The 20,641-nt window shown below is 47.6% G+C and overlaps 1 protein-coding gene across 1 annotated transcript in view; it reads left to right on the top strand.

Moving 5' to 3' along the window:
* PSMD11 (proteasome 26S subunit, non-ATPase 11) overlaps window positions 1-19,440 on the top strand; it is a 67,916-nt gene extending 48,476 nt beyond the window's left edge. The window contains exons 13-14 of the mRNA XM_082271273.1: window positions 7,128-7,270; window positions 18,727-19,440. Coding sequence (XP_082127399.1) covers window positions 7,128-7,270 — 143 coding nt within the window. The 3' untranslated portion in view covers window positions 18,727-19,440. The remainder of the gene's footprint in view (window positions 1-7,127; window positions 7,271-18,726) is intronic.
* The last annotated feature ends 1,201 nt before the right edge of the window (window positions 19,441-20,641 follow it).

The following is a 20,641-nucleotide window of genomic DNA, read 5'->3' as shown; positions in this document are numbered from 1 at the left end:
TTTTGTGTTTATTATTGTAATATTGATCTTAAAGGGGATGGAGTGAATTTTTTTTAAATCTTTTTCTTTGTTTTCCAAACAAAACATCTTTTTTCTTTTTTTTCTTTTTTGTAGTTGGGCAAATACGAAATAAAACAATATTTCGTATTGCCTTTTATCCAGCAGGTGGATCACTAGTCTCCTTCAAATTTACCTCTTTTTTGGGATAGCTTTTTTTTTCACCATCTGTGTCATGTTGCGGAGATTTCACTTCCTGTCCCATAGCCAAACAGGAAGTGAGAGGAAATCCCTGAAAATTAAGGGAATTCCTTAGGGATCCCTAGGTCACCAGAATTAGTGTCCCCTTTGGAAAGATTTCCCCTCTTAATTTTATGAGGACAACCTTTTTACTTGCGCTTTCAATGATAATGGTAAAACAGAGAGGGTGAATCTCCCTAATGGGGGCACAGACAGCAAAAAAAACTGACTGGTGTTTTATTCACTCTCTACTGTATCCAAAACAAAAAGTTTTGCCTTTTAGTTATACTTTAAGCTTTAATGTACTTGCATAATTCTACGAGTGATATGGCCATTACTCTTCCTTCCTTTACTGAGGGCTCCTTGAGAAAATTCATAATGCTCTATGGCTCCTGTTTCAAGTCTGCACCTTGATCTAGAGAGGAAATGTATAAAGGCTTGCATTTTATTAAAGTGATACTCAACACATGGTTTAATTTACATTGTCCCTATGATTTCTGTATGTGGATGATGGCACTGTAATTCTTTTAAAACAAAAAAAAAGAAAAAAAAATCTGAGTGCCCTTTCCCTAAGGCTGCTTCTCGCAGCTTGAAAAAGCTCAGTACAGCTTTTTTTTTTTTTTTTTCTGAGCTAAAATACAGCCCATTAATTGTATTGTGTGCCTGTGCACACAGGTGCGTGAACAAGTGCTGTGCATTCTTCAGTAAGAACAAAATAGAAAAAATTTTGGTCAGTAATTTAAGCCTCAATGCACGCAAATACGTGCAAATGCATACAAAAAAAAAAAACCTCTGGAAAAGTAGATGGTCAAACAGGAGTATTGTGTGCAAGAGGCCAAAAGGAGATGCTCAAACAGGAGTATCGTGTGCACGAGGCCTAATTGGTATACAGCTGTCACATGATCCAGCTCTTTCCCTGCTTGTCTGCAGGGAAACATATACTGCTGGTCATATGATAAAAAAAAAAAATGAATTTGGAATACAGACTAAGAATAACTATTGATAAACTGTTTTAAATTGTCTTACAAATATATATTTAAAATCAAATCTTTATTATTTTTTGGAAATAATATGGTGTGGGCAGATTTCTGCCAGCCACATGCTGTGTCAAGCCCCTTCAGCCTGCGTTTTAGATTAAGAGGAAGGTGAAGCCTCTATCATTTAAAATGTAATATCCCGCATCCATTGAGTTGAGCTGGTTAGTGGGCATGGAAGAAGAGGGAGGGAGTGGGCTGTCATTTACCAGAGTCTATATGCCCACGTGTGACATAGTCACATGGGCAGCTCAGATGTGATAGGGAGGAAATGCTCCGCATAGAAACACACTGAAAACTGAGCATGTGCACTAACTGCCAACACTGCTCTGCAAAAATCTCCAACTACATTGGGGACTTGGATAGGAAGGGGGGAGGGGGGCGGAGAGAATAGAGAACAGCAGGATGAACCAGTTTTTTTTGCAGAATTCACAAAACAAATCTCATAGTGACTGAGTGATTATGAACGGCATGTAATACACCATATATTGCTATTTTTTATAATGTGGGTTTAGTGACACTTTAAAACAGAAGATCAAGCAAATTCTAACTAAGGCTAAATCTACTCCCACCCCCATGCTAAGCCTATTCTATCTAACCCTGTAAGGAAAAGATTTGTTTACTTGCCTATACTGAAGCTGCTCCAATCCCATGATCAGCTATAAGTGATGGCTTCAGTTCAGAGGAGGGGCAGTCAACAACGGATGCCCCATAGTAAGCCTATTGGAGAGGCATTTGCAGCCATTGTCGGCGAACTCTCCTCTTCACTGAAGCCGACCACTGGAAAGTTCACCAGACCAGACCAGAGCAGCTTCAGAATACAGTTTACACACATTTTCTTTTCAGGGCTGGATAGAATAAGGGTGGTAGGAGGTTTAGCCTTAGTTAGAATTTGCCTGAACCTTAAGTATGTATCAACTTAAAGCGGAGCTCCAGCCCCCCACAGAAAAATTAAGTCAGCAGCTACACATACTGTAGCTGCTGACTTTTAATATTAGGATGGTTGCCTGTCCTGGAATCCAGCAATGTTGGCACCCCAGCCGATGTTTCTATTGGCTCTCGGGTGCTGCCGCCACCATAGCCTGTAAGGGAAACCATCAGTGAAGCCTTGCGACTTCACAGCCGATTCCCAAAGCGCTTTCGGAATGACCCGGCGGCGGGGAAGGAGGAGGGGGGGGCTGAACTTCTGATGTACTTCGCCGTGGCTAGGTCCGACAGAAGTGGGACAAGTACCTGTCAAAAACAGGTAAACCGCCCCCCCCCCCAAATGTGGCACCGGAGGGGGGAAGAGGCGACGGATAAGCAAAGCTTCCAATTTTTGGGTGAAACTCCACTTTAATATTGAAATATTTTTGTTTTATATTCATCTGAACTTAAATAATTAATTGGTCTGAGGAGAAAAAGTGAGGGTGACCATTTTAAACCAGGCTTTTAGAATAAAAATGTTTGCAAAAAAATAAGTATTTTGATAGTAATATATTTAAAAAAAAAAAAAAAAAGTCCCCGCTTCCTTCCTTTTTAAAAGAGAACAAAAAAGCCCTTAGAATGTTGTAATCATAGCTGGCAGTCAGCAAATCTTTTCTTGCACAGTCTTGGTGGTTTTGTGCCACAGACAAGGAAGCACATTATTACGACTGAGCTCTTCACCCTGCTGATGTTAAGTGAATAATTTGTAATAAATTGAGACTTGGTTACATCCAGAGCTCGTGTAAAATAAGAACGCAGTGATCAAACCACTACTTTTGGATTTTATTTTTTATTATACCCACCTTTAATATTGGGAATACCATACTATACTAATCAGTCTCGAGGGGAATTTTCTTAACTACTTATATATACAGCAGCAAAGTTGCACTGCTGTGCTGGATCACATACCTAGTACATGATCTGACACTTCCAGGTAGGGGGCGTGCCTGCACCTGTGATTATACACAGTGAAAGCTGATTGATGTTCGTCTGGAACCTGCTGATTGTTCGGTACAGTGGGAGAAGGGCCGTCTGCCTATATAAATAAGGCAGATCACAGTTCCATCAGTAGGCAAGGCATGGATCCTGTGTTCCTGCAAAGCTGGGATACAGATCTATGCCTTTTCCTAGTAAAAGCACCTCCCACAGTACACAAAACCACTAGCTAAGCACGCAGTTAACCTTTTGATCACCCCTGATGTTAACCCCTTACAGTCTCAGTACAGTGACTTTTTTTTTTAGCACTGATCACTGTATTAGTGTCACTGGTCCCCAAAAAATGTCAAAAGTGTCAGTCCGCTGCAATATCACAGTCCCGCTATAAGTCGCTGATCGCCACCTTTTACTAGTTAAAAAAAAAATATCCCACAGTTTGTAGACGCTATAACTTTTTCGCAAACCAATCAATATACGCTTATTGGGAATTTTGTTTTACCAAAAACATGTAGCAGAATATATATTGGCATAAATTGATGAATGAATTAGATTTCTCTATCGTTCATTGACAGACGCAGCTCCATATTCTTCTTAACCCTTGGGTTATGCTGCCCCATACAGGAGTAGGACACTAGGCAGGAATAAACTTTACCACGCCTATGGGGCAGTCCCTGCAGGCATACATCCACTCACTCTGCTATAGGATTGTTTGTTTCTGCCTAGTTTAGGAGTAGGATCTAGTTCCCAGCTGGGACTTTGGTCTTTGCTTGTTTTTGATTGTAAAGGGAACCTTTGTTAAAATTTAAATTTTTTACCTACTTATGTTCCTAAGAGATCTGCAATCAACAGCCGTACTGGGTTTCGAACTGGATATCATAGATCCTTAAGGTCTCCCAGTCCGGCCAGCGAGCGTGTGCAGGTTATAGCCTCCTGCTAGGCCTCACCACGACAGAGCCCCAATGGACGGGGGCTGGCCCGCAAGTGAAACACCGCGCCGAGACGCACAGGTCCTGGTTTGGCCTGAGTCGCAGCGTGCCCCTTGGCCGTCAGAACCCCCACACCGAGTGGAGAGGTAGTCTGTCCGGAGTGGCGCTCACTCGATTGTTGTTGGTATGGTGAGTAGTGTCCCCCCATAGCTCTGGCCATCTCGGGGCGGATGTTTTTTTGCAGTTTTCTTAAAGTGACACTGCGCTGTTCCAGGGTTCATTTGGAGCCCCAGTAACAAGTTTCACCTACAGATCCCCTCCTTGTGGTTAAGGCGACCTCCACTAGTAAATAAGCACCCTGTGCCCTCCCCTGCCTCTCCTGTATCCTTAGATTCTGAGGTAGATATGGCCGCCCCGGACGCAGGTTACCCTGAGTGTTCTGCGTCATTATACTCGGATGGCGAGGACGACATATCCTCGTCTGCAGCCACGCGGGAAACGTTCTGGTGAGGCGTTCTTATAGTGTCAGTGCGGGAAACTCTAAAAGTGGCGAATGATTCTGCAGTGTCAGGGACGCAGGTGTCTTTTGGCACACGCAAATCCCAGAAGTCGGGCAAGGTGTTCCCTTGTCTGGAATTTTTTACCAAATTTGTCTCTGACCAATGGGGGCACATCAAACACACTGGCTTTAACGGCATGGCTGTTGAAAGCCAGGTATTGAAGGATAGGGGTCTTTCTGACTCAGTGATTCCTACACTGTTGAAGGCTCGAAAATCTACCTGTAGGGAGATTTATCATCGTACATGGAAAATGTACATCGCATTTTGTGAATCGATTAAGGTGCATCCACGCTCATTTTAAGTGGCTAGGATATTGGCTTTCCTCCAAAGAGGGGTTGAACAGTTGGCCTTGGGTACTATTAAAGGCCAGGTGTCAGCCTTGGTGGTGTTTTTAACAACCTTTAACTACGCATTCTTTGATTCAGACCTTTATCCAGGGAGTTTGCCATATGGCTCCTCCGATACGGTCCCCGTTACCTCCATGGGATCTTAACTTGGTACTGTCAGTCCTTCAGAAACTTCCCTTTGAAAACATAAGGGAGATTCCTTTGCTTACACTGTCACAGAAGATAGCCTTTTTGGTGGCTATATGACTGATTTGGTGGCGCTATCCTGCCATTCACCTTTGGTGGTCCACAGAGATAAAGTGGTACTTCGTCCTAATCCGTTGTTTTTTCCTAAGGTGGTTTCTGATTTCCATTTGAATGAAGACGACGTGATGCCTTGCATTCTTTGGATGTGGTTCGGGCAATTAGGGTTTACCTGGCGGCTACTGAATCCTTCAGAAGATCAGACTTTTTGTCTGCTGCGACCATATCCAGATAGATCACGCAGACGGTCGTACAGGCTTAGTCACTGAAGCGTCAGGTTCCACCTTTCCCTGTGAAGGTGCATTCTACTAGGGCGCTGAGTGTTTCTTGGGCTTTTCGCCATCAGGCGTCAGTAATGCAAGTTTGCAACTTTGTTGTCTGTGCACACGTTCACAAAATTCTACAAAGTAGATGTTTTGGCATCTTCAGATGCTTCTTTTGGCCACAAGATTTTGCAAGCTGCTGTTTGAAAGAGAAAATATTCTCTTTGAGGGTGTATGTTGTTTCTAGGTGAGCTCCAGTTGTTCCTGGTTGAGGTCCATGTTACCTGGTTGGCTAAGCCTTTGGGGAATTACGTTCTTTCTCTGCATTGTTTTCCCACCCCACATGCAAATACTGCTTTCGGACACCCCAATGGTTAAGAAGAATATGGAGCTGCCTCTGTCAATGAACGATGGAGAAAACTGGATTTTTGACTTACCGTAAAAAAAATTTCTCTAAAGTTCATTGACAGACACAGCACCTGCCCCTCTATTTCTGAGTGGGTTGGGGGTTTTTTTCCTCGAACACTGCTTGCAAGAAAACTGAATCCTATAGCAGAGTGAGTGGGTGTATGCCTGCAGGGACTGCCCCATAGGCGTGGTAACTTTTTGTCCTGCCCAGTGTCCTACTCCTAGGGGGCAGCATAACCCAATGGTTAAGAAAAATATGGAGCTGCGTCTGTCAATGAACTTCAGAGAAAAGGATTTTACGGACATTCCCTGTCCCTGCTGAAGAAAAACATCCCCACAACATGATGCTGCTACCACCATGTTTCACAGTTGGGATGGTGTGTTCAGGATTATGTGCAGTGTTAGTTTTCCACCACACATGGGCCTCTTGGCTGCTTCTCTGATTAATGCTCTCCTTCCCCGGCCTGTCAGTTTAGGTGGACTGCTATGCCTTGGTAGGTTTGCAGTTGTGCCATACTCTTTCTATTTCCGAATTATGAATTGAACAGTGCTCCGTGAGATGTTCAAAGCTTGGGATTTTTTTTAAAACCTAACCCTGCTTTAAACTTCTCCACAACTTTAGCCCTGACCTGTCTGGTGTGTTCCTTGGCCTTCATGATGCTGTTTGTTCGCTAAGATTCTCTAACAAACCTCTAAGAGCTTCACAGAACAGCTGTATTTTTACTGAGATTAAATTACACACATTTTTCTTCCACTTCACAAGTATGTGCCACTTTGTGTTGGTCTATAACATAGAATCCCAATAAAATACAAAGGGTATGAATACTTTTTCAAGGCACTGTATTTGGTAAAATAGGATGTACCGGATAGACCTTTTTTGAGTGGAAATTAAGCAAAGTCTTTTTTAGTTTTGACCTGAATGGAGAGTGGTTGAAATTGTGTTTTTTTTTTTTTTTTTTTTTTTTTTTTTTAGTACTCTGCATCATAATTGAGAAGGTAGGCAGTGAGGGCATACCTTCCTAACACCCCTGTATCCAAAAGCCAAAAAAGAAAAACTATTGTGTCATTTGTTCCATTTTAGGTGTTTTTATTTATGTGAATATACCTTTTGCTAAATATAATACCAATATATATTATTGTTTGTCATGTATATATTGTGTGATTTAAGATGGGATTGCTTGATTCTCTTGGTCTGTCTGCTTTCCAGGTATCCTAGATCAAGGGGAAGGGGTCTTGATAATTTTTGATGAGCCCCCTGTAGATAAGACCTATGAAGCTGCTCTGGAAACTATTCAAAACATGAGCAAAGTGGTGGACTCTCTGTACAACAAGGCCAAGAAACTTACATAGGTGAGTATTGGTAGGGGGGGGGGAGATAAATTGCTGAGGGTTAACTTAGCCATCTATGGGTGTATGGCTAGTCTTGCATCAACTGAGACATGTCTGCTGATTATGTAGTCCAAACTAAGCTTCAAATATTTCTCTTGGATTCTGTGGCCACTCAACCCGATTTCTTATACTAGACTGCTGTTAAATGTAAGGAGGCCTGGGCTAGGATCTGGAGGTCTTATCTACTCTAATAATGCACTGCTGGGATTTGCTGCAGACAGGTTGAATATAGACATATGTCCATCTAGTTCAGCAGATCTGCAGAATATTCTTTGGATCACCAATATACAGTTGTGTTTCTCAAGCTCAGGGTGCTTGCTCCCATTTGTAGTGACCTTAAAGTGAGCGACTTTGCTATATGCTTTAAGGTGTTTAAATTAAAGTGATTGGAAAGTCTCATTTTTTTTTTTTTTTTAAATAACAAACATGTTATATTTACCTCCTTTGTGCAGTTGGTTTTAACCAGAACAGCCTGAATCCTCCTTTTCTCGGGTTCCTCTTTGCTGCTCCTAGCCCCTCCCTCCTATCAAGTGCCCCCACAGCAAGCCGCTTGCTATGTGGGCACTTGAGCCGAACGGCAGCTCTGTGTGTCTATTCAGACATGGGGCTGACGGTCAGCCCCAACCCCTCTCTTTCCTGATTGGCTAACTGACTTTGATAGTTGTGGGAGCCAATGGCGCCACACCTGTTTCTCAGCCAATCAGGAGAGAGAGTCCCTGATGGCCGAGGGACTTGTGGACATTTGGATGACAGATATAGTCCTCAGGTAAGTATTAGGGGGTGCTGGGGAGGCTGCTGCACCCAGAAGGTTTGTTATCTTAATGCATACAACTCCTTTTAACCCCTTTTAAATGGAAGTTCTGAGGGGAGAATAAATGCATTCTTCCCCAGCCCCCCTTGCATACTGAAGTCTCCATTTTCAGTGGGCTTTTAAGCCCAGTTTAGTTTAGCATGCAGTTATTATTTCTCTTTCGTTCATTGACGGACACAGCTCCTGATTCTTCTTAACCATTGGGTTATACTGCCCACTACTGGAGTATGACACTAGGCAGGAAAAAGCTTGACTACACCTATGGGAATTCACAGGGGGTATACACCCACTCTCAGCTATAGGCACTCAATTTTGTTACAAGCAGTGTCAGAAGAAAGCCAACTCCACAGAGGGGTGGGTGCTGTGTCCGTCAATGAACATCAGAAAAATGGATTTTACGGCAAGTCAAAAAACTATTTTTGTCTTACCAAAAAATCCTTTTCTCTGATGTTCATTGATGGCCACAGCTTCATATCTTCTTTGACCAAAGGGGTTATGCTGCTCTAGTTGTTTTCTGTCTAGTCAGGCGTAAGGACCTAGTTCCTTGCTGGGATCTTTGGTCCTGGCAATTTTTAAATTTTTAATGGAATTTTTTTCCTCCTTTTTTATTATTTTGTTCCTGTGAGAATTACAGTCAAGTGCCAGACTGGGCAACGAAATTGATAATAAAGATCCTTAGGTCTCCCCAGTCCAGCTAACGAGCGCCTACAGACCACAGCTCCACGCTAGGTCGGCTGTGAAATAGCCCCACTGGACGGAGGGCTGGCCTGCGAGTTAAACATCTCGTGAGGACGCATACGAACTGGCAGGGTACCCTGCCTGAGTCGCAGCGTTTCCTCCTGGCTGACGGCACCCACATTACGATGAGCAGTGTCCTGTGGGGAGCGGTCCCCCCACTTCCCCCGGAGGGTTTTGGGGTGAACGTGGGCCTCTCCCTGGGATGGTCGGTCCCCCAGCCCCTCTAAATTTTCAACGCTTTAGGTCTTTTGGCTCACCTCCCCTCCTCCCTGGATGAGGTTATGAGCGGGCTGTTGCCACATGCTCTTAAGGGGGGCTGGTTGGAGTTACTGCTGACTGGGCTGCTATAGGGGTTTTCCTGGTGCGCAACGGGGAAGTTGAGCAGGGTTCCTGCCATCCTAGGGGTTGGTGACTAGAGCAGGGATGTCCTCTGGGCTCCCTGCGGTGGTTGTTGGGCTGATGGAGCGGTTAGGTTAGCATCCGCGGGCTTCACGACGAAAATTTACCTACCACTCAAACTAATGTTAGGCGGCCCCTGTGAGCATGGCTGAACCAACTGCCTCCCGTTTGGGCATCCGCCTTCCCCTCCACTGCCCCTGGGTGGTCCGCTCTACTGGGGCTTGTGTCTTGGCGGCACCCTCAAATATTTAGGCCGTCCTCAAAAATGTAGGCAGTGTCCTGCGGCCTACTAGGCCATGCTGCCGTGGGGGGGGGGGGCCCCGGGGGGGGCCCCAGTGCGTGTAGCTGAAGACCCCACTCTTCCTTTGGGCTTCTGCCAGACTGAGGATCCGTGCAATTGAGGCTGGGCCCCCACAAAAATTTAGGCCCCGGTTTGTTGCCTGCTGGGTCATATGGTCAGCTTGGCACCTTCCTTGGACCGGGTGGTGCTGTGGGGGCGCTTTATTTTTTAATGACAGTCTTGCCACCATCATTTTGTGTGGCACCTGCCTTGTTTTAGCGAGGGTACCCTGCCTGCGCGTCTGCATCACGGTGGGTGGTCCGCCCCCGTTTTGGGCGATTTTCTCCTATTCTGTTCTCTATGTAGGGCTCAGAGGGCGACCCCCTTGTTTTCTCTTACGTCCTCCGACAGTCGCCGCCTCTTCATATTCGTCACATATGGGGTATTAGACTTTGCTCCGAAGGAGTAGCTAGGCAACAGAATATGTTAACAATAAAGCTTTAACATATCCCACCCTCAAGGGGTGGTCCCCTCAGTCAATACCCTCCTACTTCCTGCAACCATATCTCAGTTTTAATGTCTAGCTTGTCAGGAGTGGCTGGCTCTCTCTGTGCTGGGACTTTTTGTCCCAGTCTCTTTCTTCTTTTTGATATTTTGTTTGAGTTTTCTCTCTACCTTTACTTAGCTGTTATTTTTGTCAGCATTAGTTAGTTCTTCGGACGAAGAGGATCATGCGGACTGGGTCTCGGGCTGATCCCCCTGGTCGCAGGTCGTGGGTCAGTGGCTTCCCAGTCTGCCATCGAGCGTTCAGCCAGGTAACGCTCCTGGCACAGTGAACGACCCATCCCTGTTCGGTGCAGGGATGATTGGTGAGGTGGCTACCTCACCGGACGCTGTGCGGTTTCTGAACCGCCATTGTGTGCGTCTTGAATTGCGACTCTCCCTGCCTCATGTGCAGCGGCTTGTTCGCCTGTGCGGGTTCCCCACGCCATGTGAGGTAAGTGTATCTATGTGGGGACCTGTCTGTCTGGGGGGGGTCTCAGTCTGGGACTGTGTAACCTGCCTTTAATCACACTGCTTGTCTCCCTATCTCTCGGCTGCATGCTGTGGGCTGCAAGGGGGGGGGGGAGCTGTATGACACTGAGTATGTCAGGCTGGGCAGTGTGAGGAGCTGTGTGCTGTGGGGCATGTTTTTAATGGCATGTTGGGGCATATACAGCGATCGCTGCGGTGATCTAACATGTATCCATATAATGGGATAATATTGTGTGTGATTTTATGCACTGTGGAGCGGCGATTTCGGCGCCAAACGACGCCATTTTACCGGCGCCCGCTCCGGCCGCATGGTTTACATGCACGGCGGCCATTTTCTTGTAGCCTCCATAGGCTTACATAGAGCGCCCTGGCAGCATCACTTCCTCTCTCCTGGAAGCACCGATCGAGGCAGCAGCAGCAGCGGAGTCTCCTCAGGTTTTATCCTTCTATTCCTGTGTTCCATTGCCTGTATTCAGTCTGTATATTCCCTGTGGGGGTCTCATTGTGCCTGAGTGTGGTGCGGTGGGCTGCGCTTGCCGCGCTTGCTGTAAGGGGGCAGTTAACCCTTGGTTGTCTGGCATACAGGGGCAATGGATTCTCAGGAGGGCAAGTTTCCCACAGTATTGGTGGAAAGCCAGGGGACCGCTGTTTCCCCCCCAGGGGGGGATTTAGCCACTATTGTGGCTGGCCTTGCTGCACAGGTGCAAATGCTGGTGGCTGCTCAATCTACTAAACGGCCCAGAGTTGCTCTGTCCTCCGATTCTGAGGGTGAAGGTGATGGGGCTGTTCTGGCGGGGACCCCCCTATCGGGGTCCCGCTCCTCTCTTGATCTAGTGGGGTCTGAGGTAGAGGCTGAAGTTGAGGGGGTTGATAATTCTCCCCCTGGCTCGCCTGAAGAGCTTGCAATCATGGATGAGTTGATTGCTTCCATTAAGCAGACGCTACGTTTGCAGGACGAGGTGTATCCCCCAGCTGCCTTGGCGGCTTATGGGACGCAGAGAAAACGCAGGACGCCGCAGGTTTTTCCCTGCAATGCTGATTTTCAGCGCGCTGTTAAGGACCAATGGCGCGATTTGCGCAAGCCTTTTGCGGTACCAAGTAAATTTAAGCTGCGTTGTCCTTTCTCGCCTGCCACTGATGAACGGTGGTGTGTGCCTCCGCCAGTGGATCATGCTATTGCGGTTTTGAACAAAGCCACTGCGATCCCTGCAGAGGGATCCCCTGTTTTCCGTGATGCCACGGATAGGAGACTGGAGTCTCTTGCCCGTCATACTTATTCTGTTACGGGTTCTATGCTTAAGGCTCTGTTTGCTTCTCTCATGGCGGCCCAGGCGATCGCAAGTTGGACGCAGATGCTTAGGCGCGTCCTAGTGGCCGATTCGGCCTCGGCGGCGACCCTGGATATGGTGGATCAGATCCACCAGGGTGTCATGTATCTGTGTGATGCGGACCTGGACCTGATTCCGTTGGCCGCGCGTGTGCACAGCGTGGCGGTGTTGTCTCGCCGCCTGGTTTGGTTGAAATGTTGGTCGGTGGACCAATCTTCACGTAAAACCTTAGCCAATCTGCCTTATGATGGGTCTCGCCTTTTTGGGGAGTCCCTGGATGTGTTGATTAAGGGGATTACCGGGGGTAAGAGCACTCTCTTGCCCCATTTCCCCAAGGCTAAGGGGGCTTCTGGGAAGAAGCATGCTCATTTTCGGCCCCCTCAGGGGTCCTTTCGTGCCTTTCGGCCGCACTACAAGGGCAAACCGTTCAAGGGCCAAGGCTCTCAGAAGAAGCCCTGGTCTGGGAAACAGAAGTCCGGTCAATCCGGACCTGCGGCCCATAACAGTTCGGCCTGAAGGGGCGCCCTCACCCAGTTTTGGGGTGGGGGGACGCTTGCTCGGTTTTCTTCAGCCCTGGTTGGCCCGTGTGAGGGACAGATGGGTTCTGGAAATCGTTCGATCTGGTTACAAGATCGAGTTTCTCTCTCGGCCGGAGAGCAGATTTTTTCCCTCAAATCTTCAACTGTCTCCAGAGCGCCCGCGGGATCTGCACCTGGCGGTGCGGGACCTGAGGGCTCAGGGAGTGGTGGTTCCGGTGCCTCATCGGGACAGATTTCGGGGGTTTTATTCCAATCTGTTCACCGTGCCCAGGAAGGAGGGCAAGGTTCGTCCGATTCTGGACTTGAAAGCTCTGAACCGCTCTGTGCGAGTTCGCAAGTTCCGCATGGAATCCCTGCGCTCGGTGGTGGCTGCCCTGGTTCCGGGAGAATTCATGGCCTCCATCGATTTGAAGGATGCGTACCTTCACATCCCCATATTCGAGGGTCATCAGAAGTACCTTCGATTTGCCATTGCGGAGGATCACTACCAGTTTGTGGCGTTGCCCTTTGGGCTCGCCTCGGCTCCGCGGGTCTTCACCAAGGTGCTTGCACCGGTTCTGGCATTATTGAGAGCCCAGGGCATTTCTGTCCTGGGGTATCTGGACGACATTCTGGTTCGGTCTGCGACCAGACAGGGTCTGGAGAAGGACCTGTCTGTCACAATGCAAACTCTGCAGGAGTTCGGTTGGACGATAAATGTTCCAAAGTCGACACTGAGTCCGTCGGTTCGTCTCCCCTATCTGGGAATGATACTGGACTCAGTGCAGGCGAAGGTCTTCCTGCCGGAAGACAAACTCAGGACTCTTCAGGAGGAAGTCAGGTCCCTCAGGGACGTTCCACACTCGTCTCTGCGGACGGGTATGAGATGTCTGGGATTGATGGTCTCGGCCTTCGAGGCGATTCCTTTCGCGCAGTTTCACACGCGGGGTCTCCAAGCGGAGATCCTGTCCAGGTGGGACGGGCGACCTCAATCTCTGGATCTTCAGATCTCGTTGAGTCATCGCACCAGGGAAAACCTTCTGTGGTGGCTCCAGTCCCCGTTGGTGTCCGGGGGCAAGTCGTTTCGTCCGATCTCGTGGACGATAATCACCACGGATGCCAGCCTGTCGGGCTGGGGTGGTGTTCTGGGCGTTCTGTCCGCCCAGGGGACCTGGTCGGAGGGGGAGTCTTCCCTTCCGATCAACATTCTGGAATTGCGTGCGATAAGGCTCTGTCTTCATCGCTGGACGGACCGGCTGCAGGGCTGCCCGGTTCGGGTGCAGACGGACAATGCCACGGCGGTGGCCTACATCAACCACCAAGGGGGCACCAGGAGTGCCCGAGCGGCTCGAGAAGTGGCCGACATTCTGTCTTGGGCCGAGACTCATGTCCCGGCGATAACGGCGGTTCACATTCCGGGAGTGGAGAACTGGCAGGCGGACTATCTGAGTCGCCAGACCCTGGATCAGGGGGAATGGTCTCTCCACCCGGCTGTCTTCCAGATGTTGTGCGCGAAGTGGGGTCTTCCAGATGTGGACCTGTTCGCGTCTCGCCTCAACTACAAGGTGAAGAGGTTCGTGGCAAGGACGCGCGACCCTCGGGCAGACGCGTCAGACGCGTTAGTGGCCCCGTGGCATCAGTACAGGCTGATGTACGCGTTTCCACCGATTCAGTTGCTGTCCAGGTTCCTTCGCAGGTTGCACTCGGAACGCAGCACGGTGATTCTTGTGGCACCGGACTGGCCTCGCCGGTCCTGGTACGCAGACCTCGTGAATCTGGCGGTCGACGCTCCTTGGCGTCTGCCTCTTCGAGACGATCTACTGTCTCAAGGACCGATTTACCATCCTGCTTTACAGTCGCTGGCTTTGACGGCCTGGCTGTTGAGACCGAGGTCCTGAAGGAGAAGGGTCTCTCTCCAGAGGTCGTTCATACTTTGATCAACGCGAGGAAGTCTTCCTCGGGGAAGGTTTATTACCGTACTTGGAAGGCCTATTTTGCCTGGTGTGAGTCCAGGGGGTTTTCACCCCGCACGTACTCGGTTTCCCGTGTGCTGTCTTTCCTTCAGACGGGTGTCGATCAGCGTTTGGCGCTGGCTACGATTAAGGGTCAGGTGTCGGCGCTGGCCGTTCTGTTTCAACGTCCCGTGGCTTCCAACTCCTTGGTTGGCACTTTTATTCAGGGTGTGCGGCATCTGGTTCCTCCTAGGAGGGATCCTTTGCCCCCTTGGGACTTGAATCTAGTTCTATCTGTGTTACAACGTGCTCCTTTTGAACAGATCAGGGAGATCTCGTTGTCTATGTTGTCCAAAAAGGTCGCCTTTTTGGTGGCGATCACTTCGGCTCGCAGAGTGTCGGAACTGGCGGCTTTGTCCTGCAAGTCTCCGTACCTGGTTGTTCATTTGGATAAGGTGGTCTTGCGACCTAATCCTTCTTTTCTACCGAAACGAGTTTCGGAATTCCATCTTAACGAGGATATTGTTTTGCCTTCGTTGTGCACGAAGCCTAAACATCCGAAGGAGGTGAGATTGCACTCTCTGGATGTTGTTCGGGCGATAAGGGTTTACCTTAAATCGACTGAGTCTTTTCGTAAGACTGACTCCTTGTTTGTTCTTCCAGAGGGTCCTCGGAAGGGCATGGCGGCTTCCGCCTCTACCATTGCCAAATGGATCAGGCAGACCATTGAACAGGCCTATGCCTTGCAGGGGAAGGTTCCCCCTGTGCCTGTGAAGGCGCACTCTACTAGATCACTGAGTACGTCTTGGGCCTGCCGTCATGGGGCTTCTGTAGCCCAGGTGTGTAAGGCGGCGACTTGGTCGACCGTACACACTTTCACAAAATTCTACAAAGTAGATGTTCAGGCATCGGCGGATGCTTCCTTTGGCCGCAAGGTTCTTAGTGCGGCTGTTCCATAGGGTCCCTTGTTGGGGACTCCTGGCTGTTGGGATAGTTTTTTGTATCCCCTGGTTTTTTTGTCTTTTCCTGGGTTGTTGCTCCTGTTGAGCACTTGTTTTTGCTGTTGCCCAGCTGGTTTCCTTCCTTTGGTAAGGTTCCTTTCTTTGATGTGGAGACTGCGTTGCCTTTCGGCGCGGATGCGTTTCCCACCCCTCATGTTTGCACTGCTTTGGGACGTCCCCATATGTGACGAATATGAAGAGGCGGCGACTGTCGGAGGACGTAAGAGAAAACGGAATTTTTGTAAAATCTTACCTGTAAAATTCCTTTCTCTGAGTCCTCCGACAGTCGCCTCCCCCGCCCCTCTTTTGGGGTTTGAATGTATACTCTACTGCTATTCCACTAAAACTGAGATATGGTTGCAGGAAGTAGGAGGGTATTGACTGAGGGGACCACCCCTTGAGGGTGGGATATGTTTAAAGCTTTATTGTTAACATATTCTGTTGCCTAGCTACTCCTTCGGAGCAAAGTCTAATACCCCATATGTGACGAATATGAAGAGGCGGCGACTGTCGGAGGACTCAGAGAAAGGAATTTTACAGGTAAGATTTTACAAAAATTCCGTTTTTTTTGCAGGGTTCAATAGGTGGTCTATTTGCGTGGTCGCAGTCGGCGACCTCCCCTGATTGTCATGTTTTCAGGGTGAGCTCAGTATATAGCGACCCTACTGGGTCTGCGTCCACGCACCCTGAGTGCTCAGATAGTGAGGATGATTCCTCTGCTCCGCGCTTAAATAGGCGCTGGTGAATGCACTTTGTGTCAGTGCGTGAAACTTTAAAAATGAAGGTTGCCGCATTGGAGGCACCGGTTCCTTTTGGCACCCACAGGCCCTCCAAAGCAGCAAGTGTTCCTCTTTCCGCTTACCTTGACAACTTGTCACAAAACAGAGGGGTTGTCCAAAACGCAGTGGTTGCTAGGCATTTTTTGCTTGCGTTATCCTTATGAGGATTTACTGTGTTAAAGGTGGATGGTCCCACCTGTAGTTGACTGGCCAGTTTCCAGGTCAAATTGGGTTACCTTCATCCTGGTTGAGGAGTCCCCGACCTTTATAGGTCCCGCTTATAAGAGGGCGGATGCTCTGGCTCGCCATATGTGCGCTGTGGCTGGTTCGGCATTTAGGCCGGTAATTACTATTGCCCTGGTGTCGCTAACTCTGACCGAGTGGGTTAAGCTTTTTACACTGGGACCTGGAGGGAGAACAGCTTCCCCCTGTCTTTGGGGAGCTGGCGGACCGGTTGGTCCAGGGGCTACAATTTGTCTGTTAAGCCTCTTTGGATGCGGCTCCTTTGATTTCTAGGCTGTCTGTATCAGCAGTGGTCCTTTGGCGTATTGTCTGGCTGAAATGCTGGTCTGCGATGGTTGTCCTAAGCCAAAACATCCAAAAGCAATTGCCTTGCATTCCCTGGATGTGGTTCGGGTCCTTAGGGTGTACCTGGCGGCGATTCGTGAATCGGATTCCTTATTTGTCCTTACGTAAGGTTCTCGTAAAGGTCAGGTCTCATCCGCTGCGACCATTTCCAAATGGATCAGGCAGACGGTGGTGCAGACTTACTCCATCTAGGGTCAGGTTCCTCCTTTCCCTGTTAAGGCGCATTCTCCGAGGGCGCTTAGTGCCTCCTCGGCCTTCCGTCATCAGGCATCAATGGTCCAGGTTTGCAAAGCTGCCACCTTGTCGTTTGTACACACATTCACCAAGTTTTACAAAGTGGATGTTTTTGCATCTGCAGATGCTGTGTTTGGCTGCAAAGTTATGCAGGCCGCTGTTGCAGAGGCTTCTGCCTCTTGAGGTTGTAATTTTCTTGGTAGGTGAGCTCCAGTTGTTCCTGGTTGAACTCCTGGTTTACCTGGTTGGCTAAGTTTAGCCCTTTTTGGAAATATATTTATTGCTGTGTTTTTCCCACCCCTCATGCTGACACTGCTTTGGGATGTCCCATCGGTCAAAGAAGATTTGAAGCGGTGTCCGTCAATGAACGAAAGAGAAAACTGGATTTTTGTCTTACTGTAAAATCCTTTTCTCTGATGTTCATTGACGGACACAGCACCCACCTCTCTGTGGAGTTGGGTTATGTATTCTTCTGACACTGCTTGTTAAAAAACTGAGATCCTATAGCAGAAAGTGGGAGTATACCACCTGGGACTGCCCTATTAGCGTAGTCAAGATTTAACAAATTTCCACCTTCTCCTACTCCTAAAGAGAGCAGCATAACCCATTGGTCAAAGAAGATATGAAGCTGTGTCCGTCAATGAACATCAGAGAAAAGGATTTTTTGGTAAGACAAAAATAGTTTTTTGACTTGCCGTAAAATCCATTTTTCTGATGTTCATTGACGGACACAGCACCCACCCCTCTGTGGAGTTGGCTTTCTTCTGACACTGCTTGTAACAAAATTGAGTGCCTATAGCTAAGAGTGGGTGTATACCCCCTGGGACTGCCCATAGGGTGTAGTCAAGCTTTTTCCTGCCTAGTGTCCTATTCCTGTAGTACAACCCAATGGTTAAGAAGAATCAGGAGCTGTGTCCGTCAATGAGCATCAGAGAAATGGATTTTACGGTAAGTCAAAAATCCCATTATTTTGATGTTGGGAAATGGGGATCTCTAGCAGGACAGGGTTATCTTGTGTTTTGGGTTGTAGGAAGTAGCAACGGAAGGACATTTCACAACATTATAGCATAATAGTGGCAACGTCTAGCAAGTCTAATTCCCTTTGAAGGATACTGACACTTCTGCTTTTCATGCAACACAGGATGTGTTTTTAAACCATCACGTCTGTATTTCTCTTTGTTTTGTAAGAATATGTGTTGTGTACATGGAGCCATGAGCAAGTTGTTCATTGAGATTCCTGTGTATGTATTGTTGAGATGAACACATCTAGGCAGGAATGTAGCTGGTAAGATTTGTTGCAGGGATTCGATAGCTCTTTGGTAAACCCCTTAGAGCAGGGGTCTCCAAACTTTCTAAACAAGGGGCCAGTTTATTGTTCTTCAGACTTTAGGGGGCTGGGCTGTGGCCAGCAGCAGCAGTAATTTTCCTGGCATCAGTGGGCATAAACACTGCCACATTTGGTATTAGTGGGAAGAATAGTGCTCCATCATTTTTGTACCTAATGTACGCTATTTGTTACTTTTCCCATAAAATTATTGTACTTACAGTAAATGAGAACCCGTTTGAATCCATGTATGGGAACTGCTATTGCTGGCATGTTTGGTTTCATTATTTTGCAGGGAGGACATATAGACTGCTCTTTTGGCCTAATGCATTTGTAGTGCAGACAGATGTGTATGCTGAGTGCTTCCATAAAAACCAATGGCACGGTCACTCTGTACATTCTAGTAACTTGTATTCTTTCTATTTTACAGGCCATCTGAAAGTATTGATTTTTGAAGAAGCAGAACAGGAGCAGTGGACACCTCTCTTCCTCGTGTGGGATATGGAAAAGGGGCAGGGGGCGCTCAAGGGAATCCTTTTTTTTCTTTTCTTTTTTTTTTTTTCCATCCCTCCTTTATAACATGTTTTGTTGTCACCAAACGATTTTAAAGTTCCATTTATGGGTACCTCATATTAGCACTTGAGCCGCTTCCAGGTTCTGAGTTAAATGCAACATTTACTGACTGTGTCCACTCTCAGCCATCCCAAGTCCTGGGGTATGGGTAGAACATTTTGCTTGTTTTTTAGGTATTTTTTCTGTATATTTATCAGGAGTGGGGATGCTGGGAGGGTCTGCTAGAGCTTAGCCGGGGCCCCTAGGAGCACACATGCATAGCATTATACTGCTCTGTGTCTTGTGTACTGTACACCGGCTTTCAGGACCCTGAAGGGAGGCTTGTTGGGGCTCTTGGTTCAGCTTCATCAGGGAGCCTTCACTTCTGATAAATAAACGGGTTTGCTGCTTGCAGGGATTTAAAAATTACTGTCGCTGCTCCTGTTATCAATTCGATAAGACGTGCCCCCGGCCCCCATCATGTCCTTTTGGGTTTCAGTGTCCCACAAGAGGTGCACAAATTCCACCCAGCTGACCAGAGTATATCTGATGTTCAGATGTGTTCCAATAAAGATCCTTTTTTTTTTTCTTTTTTCCTTCTCTTTTGTGTGTTTTCCATATGCATTAGCTTTAATTTATACAGACCGAATCCTGTTTGGGTCAGGACAAGAGTGTATGTATGCATGTATGTATATGTATGTATATGTGTGTATATATAATATATATATACATACACACACACACACCCCTCACATTTTTGTAAATATTTTATTATATCTTTTCATGTGACAACAATGAAGAAATGACACTTTGCTGCAATGTAAAGTAGTGAGTGTACAGCTTGTATAACAGTGTAAATTTGCCGTCTCCTCCAAAATAACTCAACACACAGTCATTAATGTCTAAACCACTGGCAGCAAGTCAAAATGCCCAAAGTGTCAATATTTTGTGTGGCCGCCATTATTTTCCAGCTCTGCCTTAACCCTCTTGGGCATGGAATTCACCAGAGCTTAACAGGTTGCCACTGGAGTCCTCGGAGTCACGGAGCTGGTGGATGTTAGAGACCTTGCGCTCCTCCACCTTCCATTTGAGTATACCCCACAGATGCTCAATAGGATTCAGGTCTGGAGACATGCTTGGCCAGTCTATCACCTTTACCCTCAGCTTCTTTAGCAAGGCAGTGGTCGTCTTGGAGGTGTGTTTGGGGTAATTCTCATGTTGGAATACTGCCCTGAGACCCCGAAGGGAGGGGGATTATGCTCTGCTTCAATATATCACAGTACATGTTGGCATTCATAGATCCCTCAGTGAACTGTAGCTTCCAAGTGGCGGCAGCACTCGTACAGCCCCAGGCCATGACACTCCCACCACCATGCTTGACTGTAGGCAAAACACACTTGTCTTTGTACTCCTCACCTGGTTGCTGCCACACACCCTTGACACCATCTGAACCAAATAAGTTTATTTTGGTCTCATCAGACCACAGGACATAATACCAGTAATCTATGTCCTTAGTCTGCTTGTATTCAGCAAACTGTTTGCAGGCTCATACATTTATTTATCAAAGACCACGTCTGGATATGACGCTGAGCACGTGCACTCAACCTTTGGTTGACCATGGTGAGGCCTGTTCTGAGTGGGTCTTGACAATCTTCTTATAGCCTAAGCCAGGGATATGCAAACTGTGGCCCTCCAGCTGTTGCAAAACTACAAGTCCCATCATGCCTCTGTCTCTGGGTGTCAAGCTTGTGGCTGTCAGTCTTGCTATGTCTCATGGGAGTTCTGCAACATCT

Source organism: Pelophylax lessonae, assembly GCF_965119305.1.
Source record: "Pelophylax lessonae genome assembly, chromosome: 11".
NCBI lineage: Eukaryota > Metazoa > Chordata > Amphibia > Anura > Ranidae > Pelophylax > Pelophylax lessonae.
Note: the sequence above shows the minus strand (reverse complement) of the source record. Positions and strands in the feature narration are given on the sequence as shown.